Raw genomic sequence first — 26,514 nt, forward strand, 5'->3', positions numbered from 1 at the left:
AATATCTTCTTCATATTTAATTTTACTTCAATTTAAACAATATAGTATTGAATGTTGATTAATATAGGAATATTGTAATATTGCAATTAAATTTTATTACTTGTTTATGTACTATGTATATATGCCTATGAATAGACAAACTTACTTGTCGCCTAATTTCCGCTACTTGAGCTCTTTCATCAAAGGTACTTTGGTAGGGATATACGTGCAGCAGAAAAGGCCACACTTCTTTTCTTATATCCCTATCCATACCTGAGAAGAAAACGTATTTTCTTAAAGTCAGATCATCCTCTAATTGTCCTGTTTCATTAAAAAGGGTTCGGAAAATATCGTCTGTTAATTTCGGAACTTGTCCTTCTTCAGGGTGTAATTCTAATTGAGACACTTCTGGTCGGCATACCATAAAGTGTCTATAGGGTAAATTTTCATCTACACCTAAAATCATATTAAACTTAACATCAAATATTAATTTATAATATGTATTTAAAATCTGAATAGAAATTTGAAATCACAGATATTTATTAAATGTTATTGTTAAAATGTAAATTATGGCCTGGATCTGTATTGATCATAACTGAAGTGAACCTATTGCTCACCGAATTTTCATCATTATGGGACTTTGGTGGGTAAGGTGTACTTATGTTAAGGTAATTTAATTTGTGTTTATCTCCAAAGTGGTAAGACAATAAACTCAGATTATTAGACCGAATAAAAGTGTTCTACAAAATTAAAGATCCCAAACTTACTAAAATTAATTTACACAAAACGAAATTATAATTTCTTTTTAAATAATTACATTTGTACAGATTGAAGTAGCTTAAAACTGAACATATAATGTATAAGTATTAAATTTAACAGAGGTGATAGGTACAATATAATTTATATGCTTACCCTTTGCATTTTTAATATTATGAAGAAGGGAGTGCCACTGATGGAGTACTTGAGCAAGGTGATCTAAACCACCATGGTGAAAATGAAGAATTTTATATTGAGATTCTCTAGATGCTACAACGAGTTGACCACATGTACATGAATTGTCGTTAAAGAATAACCTAAAATAATTAAATAGACAATATTAATTTTAATAATATCGTTATAAAATATTTGCAATATTATTAAGTTAATAATTGTTAATTGTTAACTAATTATATATTAACGTTTATGTAATTTTTATTAACTGAGAAGGTGGTCTACGAAATTCAAGAGGCATCTCTGAATTTTGAGTTAAAAGTTAAAAGTACAGTTGCAGCCATGTCTTGCTTATATTAAGAATTACACTTACTTGTCTCTTTGGCGTGTGACCTTATTTACTAGGTTGTTATAGTATTTTTTTTACTTTAAGGTTTTTTTTACCAACATCTATTCAAAATGTATTATGTTAGAATGTCATTAATTATAAAAACGTAACCAAAATGTTACGAACTACATTTAATTTGAGTTAAATTTAAAATTCCAAAGATATTGCAGACAATGTCATAAAGAATGATATGTGCATAAGGGGTGCGTATTTGCTATTAATGGAACCAAACACATATCAGTGCGACTTTCAAATTTACAATAACTTTTTATTATCCTTTCATTTTCAGTAATCTTTCATCATTATGGGACTTTGGTCGGTAAGGTGTATTTATACAAAAGTAATTTAATTGGTGGTCAGACAAAGCGGTAAGATAATAAACTGGGATTATTTGGATTTTAAATCAATAATAATAATAATGTTTAAAAAAATTTAGTTTACAGAAGAAAAATTAGGTAAAAGGGATAATACAACACACCGGCTCGCAGAGCTCCATTGATAAAATCATTGTTAAAATCGGTGAAATATAATAAGAACAATTTTAATATCCAGCTTATTTGGCAGATTTGCCATATTCTCTAATCATTTAAAAAAAAACTTAATTTCTTCTCGTTTAAGGGATCTACAGATGAAGAAAATAAAACTACCGATATCCTGAATTTTACATTTTGATGGAAAAATTGTTGTCCAGGAAGTTAAATAAGTAATAATGATGGAAACTAAGCTCAAAAAACTCCAGAATATGATCTAATAACTGAAAAAATTCTATTATATAATCAATATTACTTAAATTTAATGCAAGGTTACGTACTTAGTAACCTACTAAATGTTACTTTCTTAGAATTGGTGGCTGATATTATGATACTTAATCCAGAAAAAAAACCAGCTCACTTCCACTGAAATATAAGTTAATTACCAGAGTGAGAGGAGAAATAAACTAGCTCAAGTTAAACCTCAAGAAACAATGAGTGAAAAGAAACAACCGAAAAAATATAACAACGTTAATGGTGAAATGACTTATGCCCAAAGTATCAGTCAAAGTAACCAAAGAGACACCAAGGAAGATGAAGCAACCACCAACGAATTTCTACTTAAACTAATAGGAAAGCTGAACAGACAAGAAAAAATGATCCAATAATTTTCCGAAAGGATTGAAAAACTAGAAAAGACATTAGGCCTGTGGCCCCAAAAACCCGAAAGGGCAGATAAAGATAACCGAATAGCAACTTGGAATGCTAATGGAATCCAGCAACATTACGCTACCCTACAAGTATTCCTAGATTTGCAAAAAAATAGATATTTGCCTAATATCCGAAACCCATTCAACAAAAGAATCCTTTATAAATCATACCATACATCCAGCTAACACCGCAAGAGGAGGAGGTACAACAATAATAAAAAAGAACATTTCCCACCATCAAGAACTCGGGCTCAGTACAGCAGAAAATCAGGTAATAGCAGTAACTATTAAATCAAGCAGATACAAGGTTACAATAGCCGCAATTTATTGCCCTCCAAGATACAATAAAAAAAAGGCAAATTATTTGAATGTCCTAAGCAACCTGGGAGAAAAATTTATAATTGGAGGTAATTTTAATGCAAAAAATACAAGATGGGGATCCAGAATGACAACAACTAAAGGCAATGAACTGCACAAAGCAGCTACTGAGCAAAGATGTAGTTACATGTTAGCTGGAAAACCAACTTATTGGCCGACTGATCAAGAGAAAACCCCAGACCTGTTAGATTTCTTCATAGTAAGAAACATAACATCCAACTATATAAAAGTCGAAGAAAATTTTGAGCTAAGTTCAGATCATACGCCAGTGACTCTGACGTTAAGCGAAAATATAATAAGAAAAGAAAGAAACCCAACGTTAACAAACAAGAGAACAGACGGGGAAGGATTTGCTGAAGAATTGAACAAACGACTTCAACTAAATGTACCCCTCAAGACAACTGAACAATTAAATCTTGAAGCAGAAAAATTCGTAGTAGATATTCAACAAGCTGCTTGGAATAATACTCCAGAAATTAAGTGTACAACTAAAGGAATTAATTATCCAAAAGAAGTGAAGGAAATGGTAGCTGAAAAACGTAAATTACGAAAAAAATGGCAACAAAACAGAACACTGGAAATAAAAAACAAAACCATAAATGATTATCTCAGAAATTTGATCAATCAGATGATAAAGAAACTGATTACTCACTCTGGAAAGCCACAAAATATCTAAAGCGCTCATGTCTACACAATCCACCTATAAGAGACTTACGTGGGAATTGGGCACGTGACAATCGCCAAAAAGCAGAAGCATTTGCTGAATATCTAAAAAAAAACTTTCAAACCAAACGAAATTAATATTGAACATAATTTGCCGGACAGGGAAGCTGAAAATTCGATGATTGAATTAGTCACGCCGAAAGAGTTAACCAAAGTTATTAAAACTGACATTAACCCCAGGAAATCACCAGGCTACGATTTAATAATAGGAGAATTACTGCAAAAACTACCAAGAAAAGGAATTATAAAACTCACCAACTTGATCAATGCAGCATTTATATTAAAACATTTTCCAGACATTTGGAAGATGGCGGAAATTATAATGATCCCAAAACCTGGGAAGTCACCAAACGAAATAAAATCCTATAAACCTATATCACTGCTGCCAGTAATATCTAAGGTTTTTGAAAAAATCCTGTTGAAAAGAATAAAACCGATCATAGAGAGAAAAAACCTCATACCAACACACCAGTTTGGGTTTATTAACAAACACTCAACAATTGATCAGGTCCACAGAATAACAGATATTATTGAAAAAGCCTACAAGAGTCAAAAAGTATGCTCAGCTATATTCTTAGATGTAGCACAAGCCTTCGATAAGGTCTGGCATGAAGGCCTTGTTCATAAACTACAGAAAATGTTACCAAAACAACACACCTATTATTAAAATCATACATTACAACCAGAAGCTTAGAGTCAAGTAAGAAGAAGCTTACTCTACAATAAAAGAAGCTAAAGCAGGTGTACCACAAGGAAGTGTACTGGGACCAATGCTTTATCTACTTTACACTTGTGATATACCACAAATGGAAAATATCACGATGGCTACATTTGCTGATGATACTGCGATTATAGCAGTCGGAGACAATAGTGAAGAAGCCTCACGAAAATTACAACAGGCAAGTGACAACATAAATAATTGGACAGAAGCTTGGAAAATAACAATTAATGAAAGTAAATCTGTACATGTGCAGTTCACCTATAAACAGATCGTACAAGCACCAATAAAATTAAATAACACTATCATTCCATATAGCAACAACGTTAAATATGTCGCAATGAATCTCGATGTAAAACTTCGCTGGGAGGAATATATATAGAAGAAAAGAAAAGAATTGGAATAGAAATATAGGAAAATGCCCTGGCTAATTGGAAGAAAATCACAATTATCATTACATAATAAATTGTTATTATATAAGCAAATATTGAAACCTATATGGAGATACGGAGTCCAATTATAGAGATGTTCTGCAAAGAGTTATTAGTAAAATACAAATTTTTCAGAACAAAGTCTTGAGATGTATTGTGGGTGCACCCAAATACTATAGGACTGACTACCTACATTGAAACCTTCAGATACCCACAGTCAGTCAAGAAATCAAGAGAATTGCAAGGGGGCATGAGGAAAGACTCCATTCTGATACTAATATTGAAGTACTGCAACTTTTGGATACCACCAGTACCGGACACAGACTCAAAAGAATCAAACCATCTGATCTTGTGTAGTGTTGTGTAGTGAGGTGCATATAATAAAAAATACAGCAGTGACATGTATTGACGTATGACATGGTCCTCCTAGTTATATACCTAGATTTAAGTTAGCATAAAGACAAATTGTAGGTTAGACGGACTAGTAACAATGTATTAATTAAATAATAAAAAAATTACCAGAGTCTCAGAAATATTTAACACTGTACGTTAGGATGCTTAACACAATAAGTGAAAATAGAAATATTATTTTAGCATACAAATTTAAGTTTCATAATAAGTATAGAACTATAGCACAAATACATTGGCAAACCAAATAAATATAGAAACAGAAGCTAAAAGATATTGCTCCGCCGCTTTCATGGATATATCTCAGAGTTTTGATAAAGTATGGTAGGCACGGTTGTACGTTAAACTAAAAAGCTTCTCTTCATTGAAACTTTCGGCTACTGAAATCTTATTTCACATATAGACAGTTTTCTACTATCTACTATAAATCACTACTGTGGCAATATATGTAGACGACCCGGCAATCTTATATCTCATGAGGATCCAATAATCAAGGAAACCAACCAAACCAATGAAATCAAATGTATCCAACTTTAATATTGTTCAGAAGAATATACCCATGAGTGAATACTAATAATAACCAACCCCACCAAGCGGAGAATGCTAAATAACTCGGCGTGCAGATAGACTGACGTCTCACTTGGAAGATATATTTGCTAAACGAAAACAACTAGGACTAAAACTAAACAAAATGTATTATCCTTAAGTAACAAAACATTGTTATAGAAATCAATATTTAGGCCCATTTGCTTCTACGGAATCAAACTAATGGGTACTTTTAGCAAATCAAACACGGAAGTCATCACTCAACGGTTCCAAAACTAAATGCTGCGTGCTGTGGTCGATGCTTCATACTACGTCTCTAATGTAGTCTCCTCGTAATATCCCTGTAGAATCAATATTGAGTATAACTGTGTTAAAAGTATAAGTGTGTAGATTAAAATGTACCATGGTTATTACCCTCTGATCTGATTAATAGGCAAATATAGACTTTAGAGTAAAATTTATAATAAGATATTTTACGCAGGTCATGTACCTAATTATTATCATAAGAAATATTTATTGCTCATTTGACAGTTCGTATTGTGGTATGCGGTTGAGCCTAAGCACTTCACTATCATCGCGCATATTTAACTGTTTGGCGAGTACATTGGGATACACTGACAGTCTTTCAAAGTACTCTACACAAACACTTAGAATAATACTCATGTGGGCTCCAAGGGGATATCACGCTGAATTAGTTTGTTAGAGACATAATATGGGGCATCAACAATGGCTCGAAAGACTTTATTCTGGAACCTCTAAGGAATAGCTATGTTAGATTTGCTAGTAATACCCCACAGTTTAATATCATATGATAATTTAGACTTTTATTTTATTTTATTTTTTTGGCCAATACATTTGATTTTGTTTAAGCTCAAGTTATTTGCGCGTTTTTTAAACGTCGGTTAAAATGCATTCCGAGGTATTGACATTGCAATCCCTTATACAGAGGGTGAATGTCACATGGATAGATTTTGTCTCATTTGCTTTGTCTCATATGCTCATTGATATGCCATATTTTCAACCACAATTCGACTTTGTTTAGATGAAGTTGGAGATTTCTTGTGGCCGATATTGGATCCTCGTGAGATGATAATACCGCTGAATCGTCAGCATATGTTGCAGCAGTAGTCTTTCTTTAAGTCTGTAGGTCAGCTGTATACAATAGATATAATATTGGACCAAGGACACTCCCCTGCAAAACACCTAAATATATTGGATGTAGATTAGTGTATTCGTTATCCTGCTTCACAATAAAATACCTGTATGTGACGAACGATTTCTATAGTTGAAAGTGCGGGTAAGGCAAAAACCTTTTCTATTTAACTTGCAGTTCAGCATGCCACATTTTTTCGAAAGGTTGCGATACATCCAGAAATGCAGCGGCGCAATATTTTTTATCATCTAAGTTTTTATTAATTTTGTTGACTAATCTATGTATTTGTTCTGTTTTTACGTATTTATTAGGGAAGGCAAATTGATGGCCTGAAATAATATTTCCCTCCTCGGTGATTATTCTGAGTCTCTTTATGTATAGTTTATATGTGTTATTATGTGTGTTTATATGTATAGTTTTTCAAAAACTTCAAAGATCACAGGTAACAGGGTTATAGGACAATTGGAGGAGGTGTTTTCCGATTTTTTCACAGGTTTAAGGATCATAATACTTTGAGCGACTTTCCAAGTGCTAGGAAAGTCTTAACATGGCATTAAATTTGAATGTTATTAACTTGATGCACTTTTCTGGGAGCTCTTTTAAGAACCCCTCAGTAACTAAGCCAGGTGCTTTTTTAACATTTATTTATTTCATTATTGTTTGTTTTATTCTTAACAGTGAATTTCTCATGTGGCAGATCCTACCATGAGAATAATAAAGAATCCGTAAACTTATTGAATGACCTAATATAGTAAATATTAGTTATTAAGTAAATGATATTACATCTATTGCTAAAATTTAGATAAAAAACTAACCTTAAAGATCGCATCTGACTGAGATCTACACTAAATCTCCTGCATTTATGCGCCTTCTTCGTGGCCATTATGGGAGAGCTACTAGCGCTATCTGGGAAATTCAAATTGTGTTTCAGCATCAAATACTCTGGAGTCGTGATCCAGTTGTATTGGCTATCAGTACTTGTTACGCTCCCAGATCTGGAAAATTCGAATTGCTCTATCGGATCTTTAATACTGTCTGGTGTTTGGACTATTTCTATATCTGGATTGGAAATGTTAATGTTGATAACGCTGTTCTTGTCACTATCGTCGGATCCGAACGATGTCATTGAGTCGTTCTTTTCGAAATTGAGGAAGGGGTTTGTACTTTTGATTTCAGCGCTCAGCGGCCGATACACGTTGTCGTTTATGTTGCTGTTATAAGAATCGTTTGAAGTGAGACTCTCTAAGCTGGCCTGCTTTTTTTGCAGACCATTCTGAAGTGTTAGAGTGCATTTTGACAGGTCGCTGTTTGGTATCCAAGTAAGGAAGAGGGTTGGTCTTTTAGCATCATTATATTGATCGGTGAATATTTTTGTTGTTACCGTTAAATAACCTAAAATATAAAAACATACATTTTGTAAATATTCCATCATTATTTATTTATAACATTTTTTTATATTTTGTATTTATACAGGTTTTCCAATAGGATTCCTTAAAACTTGTTAAAGTACTGCGACCGTTATTGCCAATATAGAGATATTAAACTTAAAATTATAGTAACTATGATTGAGCAAAACATTATTAATAATTATAGCAATTATTGTGTAAGTTGAAATGTACAAAATGATCAGATAATGAGCGAAGGATAAAATATAGATAGTAAAGATCCAATTCTTCATCGTATTTAAACACTTTCGAATATCTTAAATTGTACATTACATGGAGTTTTGGTGAACTTAAAACGAACGTTGACAACAAATGTCGGCAGACAAAACGGTCATATTTGAGAAGACACGAAATATGCCGGAATTGAAAATGAAGACAGAAAAAGTGATTGTTTAATGTAAATTTTGAGTTAAATATCAGCGGAGTAAAATAAAAATAATTTTTATTATAATTCTTTTAATTTAAAAGTGAAATTAATTTTCATGGATTACTGTCTTAATATCTTATAACTATTTATTATTCATAATATATATTTATATTTTACATATTTCATATATTTTTATATAAATATATATGAGTGATTTTTGTATGCGGTAGATTTTTCTATTTTTGGGACTGAAATCTAATATTATCATCAATCAATAACAACGGTAATAATTTATATAATACGTTAATGTTAATTGTCTTCTAGGACAATTGCTTTTCTGTAGACTTATGTTCATAATTAAATATCTAATTGATTTTTATTTCTTGAATTCGATTACACTAAATTAAAAACTCGTTATGAAATTTACCGATTAGCTCTAGTTTTGTAGAATTTTTTTATAACTTTTCTTATACTTGTAACTATCAAAATATATGATGTCGTTTTTTTGAAGGTTATGAAGACTGATACTATTGCTGTTAAATTTTTGGTATATCTTTTTGGAATATCTTCTTTTGGAATGTTTTTGAAGAATGAAATTTATTAGTTTAACATGCTACAAGAATACCTAAATTCATTCAACAATTGTTATATTTATGGTGAAATAATGTTTTCCTTATATAAATGCTATTGGCGCCTCCATGAAGACGGAAATTATTTTGGTATGAAGGTAGGGTCCAGGATAAGTCGGAGCCAATAGTGAGATTTGCGAACATTTTTAGATTACTACTATTTTTGCTATCGATCGGCACTGAAAATAAACAATAATATTGAAACACCATCTTCTATTCTATTCGATATACTCATCATTCTTCTTCGCTAAAAGAGGTGAATAAAAACTCAACAGCCTGTAACCCATCTTTTCAACAGCCCATGATCATTTCAGATTAAAATCTATTTTATCAAGTTGTGGAGCTATTAGTGCTATTACTGATGGACATGAAAGGTTCAATCAAGATATTTATGTAATGGAAAGGATAAATAAGGGCCGCTGAAATGTAATACTTGCGGTTTAAATTTAGGCATGCTTTAAAGAGGATCCCATTAGCCACCAACTGATTCTTTACAGATTTAGCTACCTAGTAGGAATTTGTACAATTTGGAAGGTAAATGCTATTAGAAATCGGTTAATTACACTTTAAATGTTTTTAGTGTATGTAATTAACCTTTAGTATTTTCAAGAAAACGAAAAACTGATTAAAAAATAATTTCTTTGTCATATTCGTTTTTCTTTAATATTTCCAAAATTAGTAAGCACTGAATTGAGGGTGAAACCGTTTGGCAATGTTTTGAATAGACCGATATCTGTTATTCAGTCTAGGTTAATGTTTAATGTCTTTACTTAATACGGACAATTACTATTACTAATTAATTAATTATTAAAGCATAAAAATTATTAAAAAAATCTCTTTGTTTAATATTTTTACCTTGTAGTTTCAATTTTGTACAGATTTTTATTGATTAATCTATTAATTAATTGATTAAAATTAACTTTGATTAACGTATCAAATGGATGATGGTATTAACCTTATTATATTCCTCGAATTTATTGGTAATAGCTGTGTTTTTATTGAAACTGATGGTTGTTCGGATACAATCACTCTCATTTAAAGATTCCGAAAATTTGATTCTACAAATCTTGCCCATCTTTCAGGCAATTTATGGATGCCATTCCCAAAAAACTGTTTATCCTTTGAGCAAAATAATTCATCAAGTCATTTTTTAACTTCCTCGAATTTGGCAAAGTGCTGCTCTCTAAGTGCGTGTCCCATTGATGCGAAAAGTTGATAGTCGGATGGGGCAAGGTCTGAAGAGTATGGCAGGTGTGCCAAGTCAAGTGCTTTCAACGTTTCCTTGACCGGTTTTGCCTTATGAGACTGCGCGTTATCCTGCAGTAAAATCACTTTATCAAGTGTCTTCGGTCCCATTTCGTACGTTTTTCTGTATATGACTCAAATTGATAATTCGTTGTTGGTAGCTATCACTATTAACTATTTCACCAGGTTTTAACAGTAATATACAACGCTAACGACTTGGCCTTAGAGCCGGTCGGTCAGTTTCAGCAGGTGATAACCTTTTTTCGCTTAAGGTTTTCAAAATAAACCCACTTTTCATCACCTTTATCACTACTCGATGCAAAAATGACTCCCGATCATATCTTTGAAGCATAATTTCACAGTAGATTTTCGATTATTAATTTGCCTGTCATTGATGTGACACCCATGCTCCGATTTTTTGTATTTTCCCCATTGCTCGTACCGCTTTACTACATTACCAGGTGTCTGCTAATATAGTAACCATATAATGTAACACTCCATCATATTTGCTTTGATTGATTACGTGACTGCTGTGTTCAACTTGCTATTTTGTAGTTATTAATACAATTAAATAATGCATTTTTCTTTCTTCTTTTTTAAAGATAAAAAATATTTCATGTAAGTGATATTGGAAATAAAATATTTTTGAAAACCAAGTTAGAATTATTTAATTTAATAACAATTACCAAAGTTATTTAATTAGAGACAGTCAAATATATTATCAGAATTTACCTGGATTATGAAGAATATCCGTTTCGTGCCTGACTACGGCTGGTGGATGAACGCAGACGTTATTCTTACAGAAAAGCACTTCATTTTCTTCGTACTTAAAGTTTCTTCCGGTTTCATCGTCGTAACCGAGAATATACGTCGATGCACGTCGTAATATATCAGTCAATGGCATCTCATCAGCGCTCAGCAAATGCCGTTTTCTAAAAAATGGGAATAAATTCTTAAAATGTCACAGACTAATGTTAGAACATGAATATGGTGGCGTTCGCAATCTGAATTGCAATGTCGTGTTGATAAGGTAACAAAAAATGTATTTAGGACAACTACGTGACCCGAATACGTTTAGTTTGATAAATACTACAAGTTTATATCCGCAAAATTCCACATTCAGTTTTACTAATATATAAAGTGTAAGCAGCGTTTTTTATGAGCAATTTCGCATGTTTGTAGGTTATATCATATATTTGTAGATGACATAAATTGTAATAAATAGTAGAATGTAATATAAACAAATCCGATTTGTAATGCTGATTATGATGAATAAATGATTAAAATATTACAAATTGTAATAATACCTTAAGTTCGGTTTAATATTACCACTACTGCATTCCCAAATTATTTAATATTATAATATTTTAATAATATCATGATTCCTGTAGAGATTGGTAAAAACTTTAGTCGGACAGGACAGGATTCGGACTATACGGTCTAACAGTTCAATTGAAAAGTCCCCGGCCTATCATAATAAAACACATGTTTTTGGTAGAATTAGTTATATTTATTCAATATAATTCCCTTCAAGGGTGATACACTGGTTATAGCGATCCTCCAACTTTTCGATACCATTTTTGTAGTATGATTTGTCCTTCAAATTGGCTATGAAATAGGCCTCAGTGTCACCGATCACCTCTCCATTAGACAAAAATTTATTCCCAGTGAGCATTCTTTTGAGAGATGAGAACAGGAAATAGTCGTTGGGAGCCAAATCTGGAGAATACAGTGGATGAGGAAGTAATTCAAAGCCCAATTCATAGATTTTTGACACGATGCATTATCTTGGCGAAACAGCACTTTCCGTTTCTTTATTACGCTTGATAATTTTAAAACACTGCTCCGAATCATCATCTCGTCGTTGTTTATGGTCAAAAGTAAGCTCGCGCGGCACCCCCTATGCACAGAGCTTTCTCATACCCAAATATTCGCGAATGATATGATGTACACGTTCAGTTGATATCTTTAGAGTGTCTACTATTTCATTCAAGTTCAATTTACGGTCAGTCAAAATCATTTTGTGGATATTTTTACTATTTTCATCGGTAACAACCTCTTTTGGGGGTCTACTGCGCTCACCGTCTTCAGTGCTCATTTCACCACGCCTAAACTTAGCATACCAATCATTGAGGGTTGATTTTCCTGGGGCAGTGTCCGGAAACTCGACGTCAAGCCAAGTTTTTGCTTCAACTGTATTTTTTTTTTCAAAAAGCAATATTTAATCAACACGCGAATTCCTTTTTATCAATTTTTTTCACAATAACAAAAGTTGCTTCACTCAAAATGTTATTACTCACAAAGTAAGGATCCGACAGCTGTCAAATTTATACACGCATCTTTTGAGGGTTAGGGCTAACTAACAAACATATGGATTTACTTTTAGTAGCTCCATCTATGTCAGGCCGGGGACATTTCAATTTATCTGTTATGTATCAAAAGTTCGCCCTCAATATCTCTAAATCTTTACTAGGTCTCTAAAAATGTGGGTGTGTGACTAACATTTGTTTGAGAAAAGACAACAAATTTCCTCTAGATCAATTCAGGTAGTTATTTATTCGCCTGCTCCAATAATATTAGTTTTTGACGGTACAGAAGCGAATTAATGGTTTGGCGATTAGTATAAGCTAACAATGGAATATAATATTTTCGGAATAACATTATTATCTCTTAATACTCACCATCTTTCTTATGGTCACCTAAATGCATTACTTAAATTTAAGTCTAAATTAAGTAAGTACTTAATTTAGTCACAATAGATGAAAGCGCGTCCGTCCTGGTCTGTGTTAATAGATTCTGTTCATATATGAGTAATATTAAATATACAGAAATCCAATAAAATATCAAAATAATTCATTAAAAAGGTCTAATCCAACAAATAAAAAAGTATAATATTTCTTTTTTTATAAAAGTATTTACATTTCCATTTGTCCCACATATATTGCGTATGTATACACATATATAGCGTTCCTGGGCCCTTGGTATACCCCGAAAAACAATTTTTTTGGGCTGTTGCGGGAAGTCATGACCTTGAAGAAAATTCTTTGGTAATAAATTAGCAGCAATAGCTCGGCGAGTTAGCTGCGCAACCATTTTGTCATTTATTTCAGTAACGTCATTCTGTATGTACAGTTGTGAATCAGGGAATGTGATCTATCCATTGCCGAGCCTTGTTTTGTGATTATTCGTCTAAATAATTTATTTTATTTGTATATTTACTATTATTTACGCATATATGCTGATATTTATTTGTTAATTACGCACTATAGATACTGTTATGAATATTTCTGTTTTATAACCAAAAATATTTTCCTGCCTAGCAAAATGCCAGTGGAGTGAAGCTTGTGCCTAGAGGAGATATAAAAAGCTCAGATCATAGTATTTTTATGGTTAACACATGAAGAATCATTACGTGATTTAGTCAATAAATATTTTGACCTTTTTAAATTATTTCACATATTTAAATTATAGTATAATTTTTTTTGTTCAGAACATGGTAGCCGGAAAACAATAACGCTTAAAGATACTTGAAGAAAGGAAGATACCAATACATAAAAAATAACTTTGATAAATACGTACAAATACACCAATATAATAAAAATAGCTTTAATAAAAAACGAAATCATTATTAAGAACGATTACGGACACATTGACGTTAACTAAAAATATCAAGCAGAATATACTAAAGAAGTGCAATCGTTTCATTTCAGAGGGTCGAGATAGCAATTGTATGCACCCAGTTCTAATCCATCCAAAAAAAAATTCTACAGTTTAACTTATTAATACTTGACAGTTTGTGTTCAGCGCTAGTCTGGTTACCTAATACTGTAATATAATTACGTTTAAAGTACTGGCAAAAATGTTACAAAACTTTCCCGAATTTGATTAATTTCAAAAGGAATTATCACTTGGCTGCCGGCCCCAGATGGTGGTGGGTGCAACTTGTAAAAGGACTGCAGTTAAACTAGTTGCAAGTGGTACCGTCTTATCTCTTAAGACTTATCCCAGGCACTTCAGAAAAGGAGTCCGAAAATGAGAGGTTTGACCATTGATGACGTAGACAGCTAAGTAAAAGAGTCAAAACTCCGATCAGCAGAAAATATAAAAAACATATTCAGGTACAGTAAAGGGTCACCAAGTTAACGAAAATGTGTTTTTTCCAATAGTTTGATAGTGAAAAGCTTAAGCTCTTTCTGCGACCTTGACAACTGCAGTCATTTTGAATAAGCGGAATGAGGGGTTTGTTTGTTATATGTATTAATGATACTTTAGGGATCTTCTGATTTAAGTGATGACGCTTTCAGCAACTAAATAGTACTTTGAATTTATATGGCACATTCTTAAAGCAGTTTCTGTAATAAACAAGACCTTGTACTTGTGAATAGTCAATTACACAAGCAAACCTATGAGGGTAATTGAATACTTTATAATAATATATTAATAAACTAACAAAAGTAAATATAGAATACATAAATATAACAAATATTAAAAACAAGGTTTAAGAGCAAATAATCAGTTTATGATCCAATATTAATTACCTATATAAGTTACATTTTATGAACGGGTATTAAATTTTAAAAAAAAACTATTCTTTTACTTAAAAAGGCGATTTTATTTTATGGAAAGAAGAAGCTACTTGTTGAACGGCGATAAAAAGCGAAACTTAGGGTCTACTAGGAAACAGACCAACCCATCTCATTCGTTTACCATTCAGGTAGTTTTTTAAAACAGATGGCAAAGACAGATGGCCGTATTACATAAAGTTATTATCTATTATAAGTTATTATTTCATATATTACTTGATTGATACACAAATACTACCAAAAAGAAAAATGCGGCGCTAAATTATGATATAAAGAAGTAAAGTAATTAATATGAATTATCGTAAAGTTTTAAATGGTGTACAACTGTTTCAATGCATTACTGGTGGCACCCACACTAGTTCGTTTAAAGTACCATAGGCGTTTTTATTAAAAAAATGTGCGTATTGTTATTTTTTCATTATGACTATTGGTATTGTCCATAGCTAGAACCTATTTCTTCTTCTTATAGGGACATGACTTACATGTTGAAGAAATATGTGAACATATGTGAATAGAGAATAATTTAGGCCATTAGGAATACAGCGAAATACATTGAGAAAACCATTCATTTTCCAAAATCTTTTCATACATTAGAAATTATGTAAAAGGAACCAAATGGTTTTGTTGGCCGTTGAATAAAAAAAGAGTCGATCAACAATAAGTGACAATCCGTAGTATAAAATATAAAGTAATGCTGAAGGAGGATGAATATCGTGAGTGAGTATCAAGTGCAATTGCCTGAACTATTATTAAAAACATAGTTAAAAAAATATATGCCAAATTCGAGGTGCCGCAAGCTCACATGTAGCGAATAAGAGCAATATATCTCAAAACAAAAGCCACTATGTTGTCCAACTTTTAATCTTGTTTGTTTGTCGTATTTATTAATTTTTTTATGAGAGAGCTTCCATGCTTGGGCACAGTTCGTATCTCTCTAAGCGAATCTGTTGCTGAGAATGGGGATGCCACATCTTTTCAACCTCGTGTGCCTTTATCCTTCCACTCCAGCGTTAACACCAAGTCGTTTGTACGTTGCTAAAGTCTCCTCTGATATTTTATGCTATGCTGACTTACTGATCTAGGTATGTATTTGTTGCTGATGCTCTGAGGAATATTGACCATATTCTTTGTTGCTTTGCCCCAGAATCCATTTACTATTTCAATATTGCTATTGCACTGTCCAGACCAACTAACTTGACATGACAATTACTTTGACATTATTTTGCTTTCCTTTTTAAGTGGCTTGGTTCGGATGAGCTTTATTAAGTTAATCTACGATTTAATTCAAGGCCCAAGTATTTTGCATGTTCTTCTTCTAGGGTATTTGCGTTCCATACTTTTATAGAATAACGGTCTTATGATAAGCAAACATCTATATGCTAATTAATTTTTTGGTGGGTGATTAGATCACTATCGGTTCCAACAGGATGGTACGATATGCCACTGTAATTACAAATCTATATTTTATGCGTTATATTCGATAACCGTGTTATCAATCATTCTAGCGGGCAGTGGTTTGACGCCGTTGGACTTGGTAACATAGACAATTGATTCATTTAAATATATCCATTAATCTTTCAATTAAAAATATACTTTATATTTAATGTTATCAGGAAAGGTTTGATGAAAATAATAGATGGCGATTTTTCATGATAGTATCGTTTTAATACATTACATATACTAGATATACCAAATACAAACGAAATATGCGAAAGATATATACGAACCTAGATAAAAATGTATGTCGCAAAAGCATCAACGGTATTTTTAAGGAGAATGCCGTTTTCACAAAGAAGGAATGAACGACTATAGTTAGATGATTAAAATTCTGAAAGACGTTCTTACTGGGAGAGCAGCCTTTTGAAAACAGAAAAGTATTATAGTGGTATTCGAGATAAGAATTGTAATGATGTGCAGATAAAGTTTCAAAAAATGTATTTAGGGCAACTACGTGACTGAAATAAGTCTTGTTGAATAAGTCTTACGTATATCGGCTGAATTCTCGAAAAATTTGTTTTTGTTCTGAAAAAAATCCTAGAAATATCTTTTATGAAACTTTAATATATTCGAGGGTTATATAAAACCGAATTAAGTTTTGTATTGATAATATCAATTTTATTATTCTATTTTGGTATTTTTGCCTTTGCTATGTACGATTTTTTTATAATTTGGAAAATATTTTTCATTACAGAAAATATTAGAGCTTTAGAGCTTTTTTGTATATTCATCATCAAGGTGTTTAATTTATTGCCTCCCACAATTTGTAAATTGGTTTCATTATCAGACAATATTTTCCTTCTCATCTAATTTTAGTTAAAAAAAGACACAATGCTGTCTCATTAGTTCGAACACGTAGACGAATGAGCCTGTCAAAGTCATCCGGTTGTCATACGTATGCAAGATTCTTGAAAGCAATAGTGATAAGAAGTTATAACTCTAACCTATGAACTATTGTGGCTGTATAATTAATTATAGTATCTAGATATACTATAATGTTAAAAGATATTATATTTGATAACACTTTTACGCAATTATTTTATTTAGATTAGAATTTTGTTGTCTGTTAAAGCCAAACTAAACTGAAACTCAGAATTGATGCGGCAACATTGCGACGTTGATGTCACAAATTTAAATGATTTATGCACAAAATAACTTTGAACAGGGTATATATGTTATTATTTTGTGTTATATATTAGACAATATAATTTTCAAGGCAAACGTCATTTTTGAATGAAAATGCGTATTGTAGGAATACATCTAATTTATTGCAAAATATATAGTGGTATGCGCTGTATAAATTACAACGTATACATAAAGAAATATGTATAAAAATTAAGGGACCCTAATAAGTCATGTTTGTATGGTAATTAATTTTATTGTCGTCAACCCCTTGAATTTTTGAACTGCAAATGTTCTGTTGCGTTTTTGATGTGCAATATATTGTCGAGAAAATGTTGTTAATTAGTAACGTTATTCGCTTATTCTGTCAAAAGTTATTGTGCTTTAAAAATCGTTATTCCAGAAGGTTATTTTGGTCATATTTTGCTCTTTTACTTCCGAAAATAGAAAAATGATGAGTGTTTAGTTGCCAATATCAAAATTGGTATGATCCTTTTCAGTGCCGAAATTTTCAATAGGTCAACACATTTAATCGTGAAACATTGTTATGAATACATAAATACCTGGATACCAAAAGAACCACGATACTTGAGTTTCATATGAATTCCATTTGTGAATCGAAGTTGAATTGAAACAAAATCCAGCTATTTTAGAAAAGAGTTGTTCATCATGAGCTCTATTTGGTCATATGGAATCCTACTATGGGGAACCGCTAACAAGTCTAATATATCAATCATACAACGGTTCCAAAATAAAGTGTTGCGTGCCATTGTTGATGCTCCGTACTATATTTGAAATAAAGTGATACAACGCGATGTTCCTCTAGAACCTATAACGAGTGTTCAACGAATTCAATGTTCTCGCTAATCAGCTAAATATGCTAAGTGACAGTGAAGTGCGTAGATTAAAACGTCTAACGCCATCCGATCTGATTATTGGACATATATAGACTTTTAAGTGATTTTCGACATGCCATATATGTATAAAACAAACATAACAAATACTTATTGTCCTCTGGGTAGATTGTGGAACTACTAAGAGTAATAAAAAAAATAAGCTGACTGAACCTGGTCGAACCATTTAGCACTTAACAGTTAATGCGACTGAATCAGGCGATGAAAAAAAACTTGATATAAAAAAGTACACAATGTTATTTTATGCATCGGTACATGTAACTGGTTGACACTGTTGTCAAATGTCTATAAAATTCTTTAAAGTATTAGTGATTATAATTAGAGGTTACAAACCGGCAAACGCTGCAAGCAAACATTCTGGTTAGTTAACGACGCGTTAACGTTTGCGATGTTCTGATGTCATACATTTTGATGACGTGCATTGGCTGTTTTACTGGATATACTGTAGGTAGGTGTTATATTCTAGGTATTGCATTTTTTTTTCAAACATCTGCTTGTTTCTTAAATGTAGTCTTTTCTCGTAGTTTTACACAACACAAGCCGTAAAAATGATAAACTACCCTGGCGAATTAAATATTAAAGGACATTTTGGGATCTTTTTAAGTTATAACCTACATTTTTGGCAATAAAAATGGAAAATAAGGCACATAAATTAAAGTTACGTTTTGTCTAGTGTTTGTCATAGTCTATTAAGTTATCAATAATCTATCAACGAAGTGATGTAATGGTTTTGATCGCACTGGATAGTTTGTATGGGTACAGGTTTTACATAAATATTGTAACGACGATTTCGTTATCATTGGGTACCATTTAGAGTTTCTGCACTTGCCAAGTGTTATACTAATTGTATTTTTAATTAATTTTGTTCAATAATTTACCACATTTTATGCCTATTATAAGCCGGAAATATTTCGATTCCATAAGTTTTCTTTTTAAATATTATTTCAGTCACATAGCACAGTCACTATCGAAATATTGGTTATTTGCCTTTATAAATCTTAGTTATATTTTTTCGTTAATCTTTTTTTCCCGTTGGTAACAAAAAGCTTTTTTTTTAACTGTAAAAATATTATATAAAAAATATAATATAAATAATCCAAATGAAGTCGAGGGGAACCAAAAAGTTTAAACGTTCGAAATGATGTTTAGGACACGTTAGGTGGCATCAATATTTAGTTACGTTTCTGATTGGTGTTAATGATGACGTGACTTAATATGATGAGTTTTAGAATTCTTTGCTTTTACTTTTTAATAAAATCTTAGTCATCACACAAACAAAATCAGTACAATTCTGTAGTTCGAATTATATTTTTTATTATTAGGAATCAATTTTAATATAAAGCAAATTACAATAAATATTTTCACTTATGCTGTAGCTTTAGATACATATGTGACTATTATATAATCTTATGTATTGCTGATATATGCAAATTTAAACATATTCCAACGATTATATAATTAATTATTCTTCTATTATTAAAAATTAGATTCTCTATTATTAAAAGAATTGCATTTGGGAAATTATGTGACTCTTAAGAAATAAACATAACAAACGAAATTAAAAATATATATATGTCAAGGTTTTATTTCATTGATCGTCCGAAGTGGATAATCCAATGGCGCCAAATTTGGAAAATCCGGCTTCAACACGTGGTTGCGAATAATAATTCATAACATCATTTTATCAATTAAAATGTACAGAATAATTCGCATTTTATTTAGTTTGTCTTATTTATATAGCGCTTATAAATAAATAGGTTATGTAATAAAATGAAAATTAACAGAAGTATATATGATATTAATCATGACGTGTTGAAATTTTTTTAATGTAAGACAACAAATTATACTTTCTATTAACTTCTTAGAGGCTACTTTATGTTGAAATCAATAACATATTAGTGTGGGTTCTGAAAGTTTTAATTACCATTCCGTTGATTATTTGTCTTAACTTTACCTTTCTGTTCATTCGTTTTACTTCTGTGACATATATCTTAGCTGTATGGCATATGTTGATGTCATGCTAAAAATTGTGTATTATATATATATATATATATATATATATATATATATATATATATATATATATATATATATATATATATATATATATATATATAGATTATTATTAAGGGCTCTAGATTTTAGCTGGAAAAATAAAATGATATTGGGTATTGTGTCATATTAGAATCATTAGTACCTATACCTATCTTAAAATTATAAAGATCATAAATATTATTTTTACACGCTTAAACAGGAAGGTTTTATACTAAAATATTTAATACTTACATCTATTACTGTCCCATTCAAAATGCACTGGAAATATTATTTAACATTCTACCAAATGGTTTTTGTTAATAATAATATAAATAAACAAATATATGTGTATTTGCTCGATACCTTGATAAAGTTTTCGCAACGATAGCAGATTGTTCACTGACTCTAACGCCCTCATACCCTACTAACTTATTGATCAACTCCGTTTCGTAAAAGATAAACGTCAAAATACGCATATTGTATAGCCTAACTACTTCCTGCACAGACCTTTATCAATTGAATAAATACGTTATCAGACAGTCTATTTACATAATTGCATTGTATTAAATTGTACGTTCTAGATTAATATATTTTAATAAATTATAAAAAAAATCTTTAATTCCCTTCACTATTTCTGCTTTTTTTTAAATGTTTTATTGGTTAACTATTTTTAAGCAAAATGTTAAAGAATTCAAGATCATTTATTAAGTAGCAGCAGAATATTTTATTTTTATTTTTAGTAGAAAGTGACTGATACTAAACAAGATAAAACTTAAATTATTAATATTAGTAACACTTTGGACCAATTTGTTGCAGAAATATTTTTAAAAAAGGTCTGATTTACAGAAGAAAAAATATCCATTGAGAACACGCATTTGCTCTTTATTATTATCTTAAAACACTTTGCTAAAATTAATATACTAAATTGAGGATTGTTTCAGCAACCAAGCTCTGTTAGATTTAACATTGAATTGAACATTGAATAAATGAGTTGAAGTTAATACAAATTATATGGAAATATAAAGTCAGTTTTACTTTAAGATTCCGTCTCTTTTGCAAGATCTTATTTAATAACCTAGTGTTAAATCTATTTAAATTATATACTTTCTTGTCTGTATGCTATATATTCTTGATATTAGTGTTATATTAATGGTAGTTTTCTTTATTTATTAACATATAATTATTAGTAACGACTACAACAACAGCAACGGCTGACTAACTTACAATTTGCCTGTAGAGTGACTTAAAACTAGGTACTTGTCTAGGAAGACCCCATTGGTCCTTAATTACCCTCTAATAAATAAAATAAAAGTTAGTAGCACTTTTCAGTGTATTTGCTATTACCTTTTTATTTGCTATGTTTATTACACTACATAACTACATAAGATCACAAGTTTTGAGTCTGCGTTGTGGTCAAGAGTTGCAGCACTTCGCTGTTAACATAACAGTGGAGTCATTATTGGGAAATTGTGTTCAAACTTAATTTCATTTAGTTTGAAGGTTGGTTAAAAATTGACAAATTCTTTGTTGATTGTTGCCTGTTTGAATTTTTTTGTAGCTTTCCTTTTTGAGCTACCATTTGCTTAATTTCTTTAGGATAATTGAGTGCTTTGGATTTGCTGTTAATTTAAGAGGTATCAACCTGAGCCAGTTACTGGATGTCTACAACAAGTTTTCCGGCATATCGGCTGCTTTGAGTCGTATATTCAGCTGAATGCAATTGCCCAGTCCTGAAAATCCTTCCCAGTCTGTTGGCCTTGCTTATTTGTTAGTGTTGGTTGAATGTGGTGATGGATCTGGACTTGGATCAAAATTTTATTAAAACTTCTATATGGTTTGAAAATATGTTTCAGGCTATGAAAAAATATAATAGGTCTGAAGTTTTGATCAATTTGGATCGGGTCGGTCAATAAGTTGACTTTTCTGTTGATATGTAGGTCAGTAGCTGCTTTATGCAATTTGTTACCTTTAACTTTTATTATTCTCGGCGTTCATCTTTTATTTTTAGCATTGAGTTGCCACTGATTATAATTTTTCTCTTAAGTTGTTTTGACATATTCAAGTAATTTTCTTTTTTTTAGTATCATCGGGGAAGTAAATCGCAATCAGTATACTCCCATACCTGCCTGAATTGATTGTTAAGATCTGATTCATCATATTCAAAAATATTGTGTTTACATATTGTTGAACTTTCTTGCGATATTAGCTGAATGTGTCGTTGGAATATTGATATCCTGTATATTTGAATGAATTGAATGGCATAGATAATTTTTCATTAACTTTGCTAAATGTTTCTTGTTTTCGTTTAGTTCCATAAATAGCCTTTATATCCGTATCGAGGCTTCTTCTGGACAACTGTTATTCCATTGCTCCTCTCTTTTGACATACTTTTCAATGCAATGGTACATATAAATCTATTTTGCTTTAATTCCTCCACTACTTTTGTAATTTTGTGTGTAGGTTGGAGCTCTTTTGTCATAACTTTAATATCTTTGGTCTGCTTGTCTCCTATTTTAATTAATGTCTTGCTATATTCATTGTTTCTCAAATTAAGTTAAAATCAAAGGTATTAGTCTATTTTACTATCTTAGTTTTGTTTAATTTTAGGCTGTTCCAGTAAAGATGTCAGGGAATTATTTACTTTTCTCGTTATATATTTAACAGTGATCCAGCCCACTTTGTGGTGTAGTACTTCTTCCTGTCTTTCGTAGGGTTGATTGTTTCTTTGTCCTCATTATGTATCGTTGCCTTGTCTTTGCACTGAGAGCTTCGGTTAATTAGTTGTGGTTGTAGTTTTCCTTTGTTTTGTTTTTTCAAGCATTGTAGAGTACTTAATACTTTCGAGTGTTAGTTGGACTTCCCTTGCTCAAGATTGAATTTTGTTTTACCCAGTATGCCTCGCCTAATCTTGATGTATCGATTTGATCTGTTTTTTGATCGGTGTTCTTCATATTTATTTTTTACCAATTCAACTTATCTTATCAATCGCTGCATTTGTAGTTTAAATATATCGTTTAAGTCCCTTGTTAGTTTATGGCATTTTACCTTTGCTGTTTAATTGCACTGACATAATCGTCCTTTCGCGCGATGGCGTATTTACATTTTAACTTTAACACTAAATTGCAAATGTTACTGCTGTTATGAGTTATCCAGCTGCAGAAGCGTTCGTCTCTGTAAGATAGTGTTTGTTGAAGAGCGGAAATACAATGACTAAAATCTGGTACTTCAGAACTCTTAATGTTCACGATTTATCTATATGGTACCAAGCCTTGAACGAGTCGTTTTCAAAAAATTTAATTGTTATAGTTAAGTCATACTTTTCTAGATGGGAATATAGAAATTAAGTTATTTGATTAAAATGTGATGATCAGTCCATAGAGAAATACAGAAAGGAAGATTTCAAATTGGCCATGTGTACCGAATGAAAGGTAAGATTATTATTAAAAATAGTCCTTTTGGTTAGTCGAGGACGAGCCTAAGAAACATTAAAATCTCAGAGAATGAACTGAAAAATAATAGTCGATAATGGCGGGATTTTCAAAGAATATAAGTCCTATGGTACCAAGTTGGAAAGCTTTTAAAGAAATAAATTTTGAAAATGGTGGAAATTGGAAAATGGAAAAAATGTCAGTTCAACTAATGTGACATTAGTTATTTATAAATTTTTAGTTATTTATTAATTTATACGTTTTGTAGTTTAATTTAATTAATGGAACGAGCATTTGTATGTATTATTTATAATTGTATAACTTTGTGATATAGAATATTATATGATTATGATATAAAACATTTTTCGCAAGCTATGGGTGATAAATATTCTACAGGATGGGCTTTATTATTTATGAAATGCAATTTCAGTTAAGTGGGTGCAATTGGCGGCTTAGCATTTATGGCTTAATTATATCAATTGTTTAAAATTGTTGTTAGTAATAATCCTTAATATATTATTAACATTAATTCTTAAGATGTTATAATAAGATATTTTGCAATGTTGTTGTGCAAGTTGATATATGAAAATAAGTCTAAGAACTAATGTGACCCTTGAGCTACAGGGGTTCAAAGATTGTTAAGCACCTTAAGGAGATTATAAGCTAATACGTTCAGATAAGTATTGTAACCTTAGCAGTATAGACAAATTTGCTTGAAATTGAATGGTTTTAAAGAAGCAAAAACTATTAAGAAATCGCCAACTTTTGCGTGGTTCTAGAATGTAAAAATCTTACATAAGATCAGTGAATTAAGGTATGATTTATTTTATCTACACTACTAGCTGTCACATTTAGTTCTTCTCAACTTTTAACTATTTTCACTAATATAGTAATGTTGGAATCGCGAAAATATCCAAAGTGTATTACTCATATATTATTTAGTGCCTAGTTGTATCAATTAGAAACTAGTTTTAGGCCAGCAGGTTAGGAATCGTTTACTTTTTCTGCTAGATTCTATTGGAAATGGACTTTTATTCCAGTTGTTCAAAAAGGTCCCATTTGTTATTTTAAATATTATGCTATTGTAAATATTTTGTATTGTTGTATTTAAAAATATTGTTTTGCATGCAAAGGGAAAGGATTGGATTGGAAAATATATTTGATACTTGGGACTGAATTACATTATTGAGTTAGTTTTATCACTTACTTCACCCCCTTCTGATCTCATTGTTCTGATAGCAGCTTTTATCGATGGCTTGGTGATTTTAACCAATGCTTTCTATATTTGATGGTATTAGATATACTTTTATTTACGGGCAGTAATTTGAAGTAAATAATTTAATTTTTTTGTCGTTGAAGTATCTGTATGGATATCTATGTGGATTAAAGAACCGTAGCTACAAAAAGTATCAAAACTCTCTTTTAATTACAAGAAACCTATTTTTAGTTTTTACATTATCAGGCGCTTTTCAAATTAAATACTGAATTTGTAACTGAGCAGCAGTAGTCACAATAACAAGGCAGATGGTAGGTTTCTTCAATTCCGAAAATAAATTGTTGAAATACATAACGAAATTCTGTGTGCCATCCTATATTTTAACTCTAATTTTAAATAATAAAACTTATTCCAAATTATAATATTTTATATTTCAAAATGTATTTATTAAAATAGTTTAGTTTCTTTTTACCAATTAGGCTTTATCTGGACTGGACATACTCTTTAACGAGGACTTAAAGCCTGGTCCTCGGTATTAAATCTAACGACTGACGAATGACCAACTTTAGGAAACCATCCTAGAAGGTATCCAGCTTTACCCTGAATAGCTTATCTTGGCTACTGGAGTGATTCCTTGTAAGATTTTATACACTTGCCTTATGGACAGACGCAATTATAAACAATCATAAACATATATTTATAACCATGCTGTAGCATGATTCGAATCCGTGAGTATGGCAACAGTAAGAGGGCATGACCACTGCGCCAGCAATGCCGCCTTAATTATATTTAATATGGTATAATTATATTTAAGTGTTAATAATTTATTCCCTGCCGAAATTTGTAAATGTGTTTTAAAAGTAGACAATAGTTTATTCTGGTTAAAAAGAGATACAATAAGCCTACAAAAGTCGCCCAACTCTTGAACTAACTACAGGTTATAAACCGACAAACATTGTTTTAACCCTTTGCTTGTTTTGATACATTCCAAATCGCTGTTTATTATTTCTCTAGTTGAAAATGCCTAAGCCAATGGATAGAGTCAAAAATAGATTGCATCTCTAATCAGTTATTTCGAACAGAAACGAGATAATGGAGACCACATCTTGCTAGTAAAAGGGGTTAGAGATGTAAGGATCTTTACTGTTAAATATTAAGTTGCTGCGGTTTTTATTGAAAATACTTTTTAGCGTGTTGCAG

The 26,514-nt window shown here is 31.2% G+C and overlaps 1 protein-coding gene across 2 annotated transcripts in view; it reads right to left on the minus strand.

The window, feature by feature from the left end:
- Positions 1–21,093, minus strand: part of TBC1D16 (TBC1 domain family member 16) — a 29,789-nt gene extending 8,696 nt beyond the window's left edge. Inside the window, exons 1-6 of one of the 2 annotated variants that reach the window (XM_076393765.1) lie at positions 21,034–21,071; positions 20,923–20,970; positions 11,253–11,452; positions 7,650–8,226; positions 892–1,052; positions 146–435 (exon numbers count right to left, since the gene is read on the minus strand). In XM_076393765.1, coding sequence (XP_076249880.1) covers positions 146–435; positions 892–1,052; positions 7,650–8,226; positions 11,253–11,424 — 1,200 coding nt within the window. In that variant the 5' untranslated portion in view covers positions 11,425–11,452; positions 20,923–20,970; positions 21,034–21,071. Of the gene's footprint in view, positions 1–145; positions 436–891; positions 1,053–7,649; positions 8,227–11,252; positions 11,453–20,922 lie in introns of both variants that reach the window. The other variant, XM_076419906.1, reaches the window with a different exon arrangement.
- Positions 21,094–26,514: the final 5,421 nt, after the last annotated feature.

This window comes from Rhynchophorus ferrugineus, unplaced genomic scaffold (genome assembly GCF_030347505.1).
Source record: "Rhynchophorus ferrugineus isolate W39M unplaced genomic scaffold, kcgeb_rfMv2 rfM1, whole genome shotgun sequence".
NCBI lineage: Eukaryota > Metazoa > Arthropoda > Insecta > Coleoptera > Curculionidae > Rhynchophorus > Rhynchophorus ferrugineus.